Source organism: Lepidochelys kempii, chromosome 2 (genome assembly GCF_965140285.1).
Source record: "Lepidochelys kempii isolate rLepKem1 chromosome 2, rLepKem1.hap1, whole genome shotgun sequence".
NCBI classification, from domain to species: Eukaryota; Metazoa; Chordata; order Testudines; family Cheloniidae; genus Lepidochelys; species Lepidochelys kempii.
In genome coordinates this window covers 159,179,230-159,186,584 of record NC_136381.1, presented here as the reverse complement: position 1 = coordinate 159,186,584, position 7,355 = coordinate 159,179,230, and the positions used below count along the sequence as shown (strand labels likewise).

The 7,355-nt window shown below is 42.2% G+C and overlaps 1 protein-coding gene across 3 annotated transcripts in view; it reads right to left on the bottom strand.

The window, feature by feature from the left end:
- Positions 1–1,158: 1,158 nt before the first annotated feature.
- FH (fumarate hydratase) overlaps positions 1,159–7,355 on the bottom strand; it is a 45,827-nt gene continuing 39,630 nt past the window's right edge. For all 3 annotated transcript variants that reach the window (XM_073332605.2, XM_073332606.1, XM_073332607.2), the window contains one exon: positions 1,159–1,350. In XM_073332605.2, coding sequence (XP_073188706.1) covers positions 1,208–1,350 — 143 coding nt within the window. In that variant the 3' untranslated portion in view covers positions 1,159–1,207. The remainder of the gene's footprint in view (positions 1,351–7,355) is intronic.

Below are 7,355 nucleotides of genomic sequence, written 5' to 3'. Positions count from 1 at the left end.
ATTGGAGTGCTTAGGAGGAGCGGGGCCATGCCACGGTTCATGCCACGGCTTCTAGGAGCCGCATAGTGCGGCCCCCAACCCAGCGACCTGGCTGGAGCGGGGGAAGACCCAGACCCTGCTCCCCAACAGGAGCTTGCGGGCTGGCTTAAAACGGCTTGTGAGCTGGATGCGGCCCATGGGCCATAGTTTGCCCACCTCTGATCTAGTCTGATCTCCTGTGTAACAGAGGCCACAGAACTTCCCCACCATATGCAGTTCCGCAATGTCCCATCTTGTTCAATGTGCCTTATGTCTTCATTTCAACTAATCCAACGAGGTCTGTTAGCTAGCCCTCAGCCAAGCATTGGGTAAGATATTAGGCTCCAGCTGACAAAAATATCTACCTCTTTAGCTGAGGGTGTATGTCTGCCATTTGTTGTTTTGGCACACAATTGAAGGGTGAGGTTAGATATCTTGGTGTTACTAGATCAGGCTACTGCAACTTTCACTATTTAATAAAGGCTGCGAACAAAAGAGTCTGAAATTTAAGGTCCTTTAGGATACACAAGAAAGTTTTTATATATTTAATTTTTGAGAAATTAGTCAGGTAAAACATTGGAAGGCAAATTTAAAGTTGAGTTTCTTGGCATTGACAATGCAGGTGCTTGGTTTACAAATATTAAAATTACATTCTTCAAAATATGAATACATTTTCAAGGACATCTAGTAAATTACTCATTCATGTTTATTCTTGAACAAAGTTTCCTTTTGGTTTAAAGCAGGCAGTCCAGTACTAGAAGGCTCCAATACTTTAAATTAGCTAATCAAATGATCTATAAAGGAAGTAATTTACATTATTTCTTTATGTTTTGTTTTAATAATAAAAGATGCATTGCCTTTTATTACAGAGTGTTAATTTTATAGATATTGCTCTGGTAGCACCATCCTTTCAAGAATGCAATTATTTTTGAGGACATGCACCTAAACTACATAAATAATAATGAGGTATCTCTGGCAATGAGATGCAGTTGGATGAATCAATCTTTTTAGAATATTTATTATATTTGTATATATTTATTATATTAGAACAATTTTCTAATATAACCTTATGCCCCATATAGAAAAAGCACTTTAATCATGATGTAAGTGGCCATGAAAAACAAAGTGAGCTGCAAAATATTTTGTTTTATACAATTTAATTTTTTCCTCTTAAGTACACTTGTTAAAATTACTGAGGACCTAGCATATCTTTAGGCTTCACCCATTGATCAAATTGTTCTGATGTAAGGAATCCAAGCTTAATAGCTGCTTCTTTTAGTGTTGTCCCTTCTTTGTGTGCTGTTTTGGCAATCTTGGCTGCCTTGTCATATCCTATCATTAAAACAAAAGAAACATCAGATTAATCATGAGTTTGGCCACTATGTGTTCAGAACACCTGCTAAAGACGACAACTTGGTCTATTAGAAACTACTGCTACTATATTTTGTTTAATTTGAAGTCACGAGGGTATATGAAAGGATACATTGGACCAATTTTTCCTCGAATGTTGGCTTAAAGCAGTATATAAAAAAAATCCACAAAATTAAAAGATATTCTGGTCATTAACCATTTAGGTAAATTTGATGTGACGAAATTAAATTAGGCTTGTTGCCACTCAGTTCAATGACTTTCCTTAAACATTTCATGATCATCTATTGCCAACTTTCTTGCTAGGAAATTTTAACATCTAGAGACCAGTATTTTCAAAAAAGCATATAGGTATGGCTATTGCGAACAGGGCATTTCTTGTCCGCTGACTGTGCTCAGTGGTAGTCTGTCTACTCTTTGGGACGTTATACAGAGTAAATTCATTTCCACATGCAATGAAAGAACTAGTTAATTGGAACACACAAGAATGCAGTTAATGATTGGGTTTTCTGTGTCTTTTTTATAAAGAGCTTCTATGAACAAACATTTAAAAATATAAAATATAAGTATAGCAGAATAGTCATGCAAGGGATGTATTACTCTTGGTAATCCAACTTTTAACAGACAAATTTTGCTACCTAGTGCCTTGAACAGCTCTGTAGTTGATCTATATTAAAAATAATATTCAGTGATAAGCACAACTCTTAGGTAGGAAGACTTATAATTTCACCACTGAATCCCATTAAGTTTAACACCAAATAAACCAAACTGAATAAAACTAATGCTGTGATATATAAATGGGGGGATAGCTCCCTTTGATGGACACCCAGCCAGCCAGTTAGCTAACAGCCAGCCAGTTATCTGTAAAATGCCTCTTTGTAGCTGTTCTTTACTTGCTTTACCTGTAATGGGTTAAAAAGTCCCCCAGGTTTAAAAAAAAATGGGCACCTGACCAAAAGAACCAAAGGAAATGTAGAACTTTTTAAAATTGGGAAAGAAACTTCCCCTTTGTCTGTTTTCTCTGGGCTGGAGGGACAGAGCAGCCATGCTATAAGCAGCTTAAGATAGGTAGGATAATAAATCATCAGATCATGCCTAGAACTACTTATCTGAACTCCAAATGTGTAAGTAGATCAGAATGTTTAGCTAGATGTGATTAGGGTTATTTCTTTTATTTCTTATTGGCTTGTGAACTCCTCTGTGCTAACCCCAGATGCTTTTGTTTGCTTGTAACCTTTAAGCTGAAAGCTTAAGCTTTTAAGCTATTAAGCTAACCCCAAGAAAGCTATTTTGGGTGCTTGATTTTTTGGAATTGCTCTTTTAAAATCTAGCAAAAGCCTAAGTTCCAAATGTATTTTCTTTTTGTTTTAATAAAATTTACCTTCTTTAAGAACAGGATTGGATTTTTGGTGTCCTAATTGGTTTGTGTATGTTGTTTGATTAGCTGGGGCTGTGAGTGTGTGTGCGGGGTGTGAGTGTGTGTGTGTGCGTGAGAGAGAGAGGGGCTTAAGGGTACCCCCACAGGGCGGAATTCCCAAGTGCTCCTTCCTGAGTTCGAAGGGTTTTTGGGGTATTTTTTGCATTTGGGTGGTGGCAGCGTTTACCAAGCCAAGGTCAGAGAAAAGCTGTAAGCTTGGGAGTTTAATACAAGCCTGGAGTGGCAAGTATTAATTTTTTTAAATCCTCGTGGGCCCCACTTCTACACTTGGAGTGACAGAGTTAGGATTCAGCCTTGACAAATGCACTGCCCTCAAAGAAAGTAATGATAGGAAATTAAAGAAATAGATACAAAAGGAACAATATAATAGGTGACTGATGTCAGGAATATAATTTTTCAAGTTTTACTAAAAAAAACGAAAAAGACAGTTACATGCCGATACTGTAACTGTTGTTCTTAGAGACATGGGTGCAGACATGCATTACACTCTGGTGTGCATGCGCTGAGCGCACCAAAGTCAGAAATTTGCCTAGCAGTAGCCATAGTGTCAGCATTTGTGTTTCCAGAGCCTGAGCCCCTCCCCACGCTATTTAATGGTGGCACTACCCCAACTCCCCTCGGATCCCTTGCACAGAATGCCAAGAATTGAGACTCCAATATAGAGGGACCAAAGGTGGGTCATGGGATACACATTTGCACACACATCTAAGAACAACAACAGTTACAATACCAGTAAGTAACAGTCTTTGCTTCTTTGAGTAGCAGATGTGTATTCCTGTCAGGTGACTCAATCAGTACCAAAAAGAGGTGGGGCTTGGAGTCTATTTAAAGAGCGACTGCAATACTGCCTTCCCAAAATTTGTATCGGATCAGGATGCAGACATAAAAGTATAAAGCTTGGTAAAAGTATGTACCAAAGACCAAGTAGCAGCCCTGAAAGCGTCCAATATAAAAATATCACTGTGAAAAGTGACTGAAACTGCTTGAGCAGTTTGTCAAATGGGCTCTTAACTCAGACTCCACCTCCACAGCGGTTATCTCAAACTGCAGTGATACAGGATGTTAACCAACTGGAAATTATCTGTGTGGAGACTGCTTGATCACTCTTGTGATCCACAAAGGAAATAAAAAGACAAGGTGGTGAACAAAATGGTTTTGTTCTTCCTATGTGAAATGCCAAGCATCACCTCAAATCTAAGGAGTGAAGATGCTGTTCATCAGCATTTGAATGAGGTTTGGGGGAAAAGATATAGGTAAGTAAATTGTCTAGTTAAGATGAAATAGTGGCACCACCTTAGAGAGACATTTATGATGAGATCTCAAGGCAACCGTGTCCTTGAAAAACTGGATATACTGAAAGCCCACCATTAGAGCCTACAGCTTAGTAACTCTTCCCACAGAAGTTAATGCCATAAGAAATGCTGTCTTTTGGCATAGGCGAGAGAGAACAAGTTGCCACATCCCAAGAGTTTCAAGGGGGCCACTGGCATTGTTAATAACAATAAGGCATTGTTGGCTAGTAGGTACTAGGCCAGTAACCCCTACCCCTACTGCGGTAACAGCATTGATCTTCGGTACTGATGGTGATGGGAGGACAGTCTTCAGGATTGCTGAGAATAGTGCTTGGACAGCAAAGAAGAGGAAGATGTCCTCGATCTCGACAAGCCTCCAGTAGTCATCCAGTGATAGTGGAGAAGCCACCCCCCAAAGAAGCAGGCAAGCAACAAGCCTCATCCAAAAACCAGTAAGGAGATGGTATCAGTACTGAGGATGAATGAGAAGTTGGTGCCTTCAGTACTGAAAGAGGCATTGCAGTTCCACATGGTCCCAGAGAAAAACAGTCCTTGAGCAGAAGTCAGTACCAACCCTAAAGATAAAAGTCTGCAGCAAAGATATAGTCAGTGCCAAAGACAGCATCTGCAACGATGGGTTCCTCAGTACCAAACAGGATGTTGACTGCAAGACTGATTGTCAGGTGGAACTAGACTGACCAGATAGCAAGTGTCAAAAATCGGGTCAGGAGGTGGGGGGGTAATAGGTGCCTATGTGAGAAAAAGACCCAAAAATCAGGACATCTGGTCACCCTAGGTGGAACAGAATACAGTGCCAAGGAACGAGAATCTGCAACCCAACCAGATGATGCCGAGGGCACAGCAAAAGCAGCAGTCGCCCCTGCTGGCAAATGCTCCTGAATTATTAGGGCATGGAATGGAATGGAATGGAATTATTAGGGCAGGAATGGAAAGGCAGAGCAGGTCTGACGCTGCCTGGTAGACCAATGGCATAGACAGAGGCAGTGCTGATGCAGGATGTTGTTGATACCTAACTCAGATTCACAAGGCCAGTACCCGAGCCAATGGTACAATGTCTAACGGATCCTGGGGAAGTACCAGGGAGCAGTTAGGTGGCCCAGCTCCATCTTGCATACAATGCTAGTCAGTAGTCCTCTTAAAAAGACAAGAAGGCCTCTCACCAAGTCCTGGATAGCCTTGGTTCATCTTGTGAGACCTCTTTCTTGGAGGACAAAAGAAAGGAGAACAATCCCACTTCCCATTAGGGAAAGCACCAGACCCCAAGCTGGGAGCTACATCCCAGGCCAGCTCTGAGGGAGAGTGCAGGTCCAGGCAATCTGCAGAGGTCCCCAGTGCTGAAGCAGGCCTCACGGCCTGCTCTAAGAGGTGCTGCTTCAGACACAAGTCCTTCACCACGTGAATTTTCTTTTTAAACAACATGGAGCACCTCTTTCATCTGACCTTCTCTTGTGCACAAACACACACCACGGGTGGGGTCACTTGGGGATAGACATCCCACATGATGGACAATGTTTAAACCTCACTGAGGGCATCACCCAGGGTAAATATCAATCAATCTTAATCTACTAATACAACTAAACCTAGGGGTACTACTAAACTACACTGGAACCTCGCTAGAATGCGCATCTATATAGCGCGAATTTGCATATAACGCAGTCGCAGCCATGGATCCCAAATTTAATTACTTTAATTGGAATTCATTTTAACGCGGTCCCTGCTATAACGCAGTCCCCGCGTTAATACGGTACTGCACATGGATCCCAAATCTCGCGTTCTAGTGAGGGTCCGGTGTACATACAATAAAACTCTAGAAAACAGAAACAACCACACCAAACGCTCTGATTGTAGCTGCGGGCAGTAAAGGGACAAAGGGGGATCAGGGTGGCAGGACCCTTAAATAGCCTGGGGAGCGGCTAAAGGCCAGAGGCATGAGCGCAGCACTGCCTACAGGCAAAGTTCTCCAGCTCTCGTGCACTTGGCATGTGCACACTTGAGTGGAATACACATCTGTAACCACTCAAAGAACTGCTCTTTATCTACTTCCGATTAAGTAAAGGTTGTGGTAGTTATTAATATTTATACAATAATATTAGTTCATAAAATTGTGAAGAGGATAACAGGTATAGTTTATATGGCCGGGGAAGACAAGCTGTAGAAATGGACTTAGATAAGTTTGAAGATCCCTTTCCTCCATCTTCTCCAGCATCCTTGCAGACAAGAAATCCCACCCATATCTTAGCCTGTAAGAGTGTTTCTTGATCTTTGGTGCTGACATTGCCAGCAGCCTGATGAAGCATGCTAGCCAGCTTCTACATCTGTACACCTCAGCAGTATTTACATTCACCTTCATCAATAGTGCTTGACGCAAAAGCTTCTGGGATATATATGCTGTTCAGTGTGTACAGTGTGATTAAACTAGATAGAAGAGGCATTATTGTGTGGATGGATAGGGCAAACAGGTAGGCAGGATCTAGTGCAAGATAAAGCACAACCTCACTAATGTAGACTCAAATGCAAGACACTGAGTACTACTGAATTTTATGAGTGAACAAAAAACAATAAAAAAGGATAATACATCACAAGGTGTATTTCATTTATTTCATATTTTGTACTTGTTTTATTTATAATACTGTTATCTGTACAAAATGAGAGTATGGCTAGAAGAGAGTGACCTAGGCACCCTACTCATGAGTAAGGCTACGATTATGTCACGTAATCTGTGACTTCCATTGACCTCCGTGATATTTTCTGCCCTGGGGCTGGAGCTCCCAGCTAGCCCTGCCCTCGCACCTCCCAGCCCCCAACCTGGTGGGGTGACTGCACAGCTATGCAGCTGCAGTGGGCACGTGGACCCTGCTCAGCTACTCAGCCTTGGTGGACGGCTGGGGGACCCTGCAGCTACCAGCTTCCCAGGGCGGGGGGAACCCGCAGCAGCCCAGCCCCGGGGCAGGGGGACCCCAGAGCTCCCATACACTGCAGCAGTGGGGAACCCAGGAGCCCCAACAGCAGTGGGTGCTGAACCCACCTACCCCTTTTGTCAGGGATATTTTTAGTGAAAGTCAGGGACAGGTCACGGGCTGCCATGAATTTTTGTTTATTTCCTGTGATCTGTCCCTGACTTTTACTAAAAATATCCATGACAAAAAACTTAGCCTTACTCATGAGTCTGGGATATACAGGTTCCCCTACCAACACAGGGCCTTGATTGTGTAATTGTC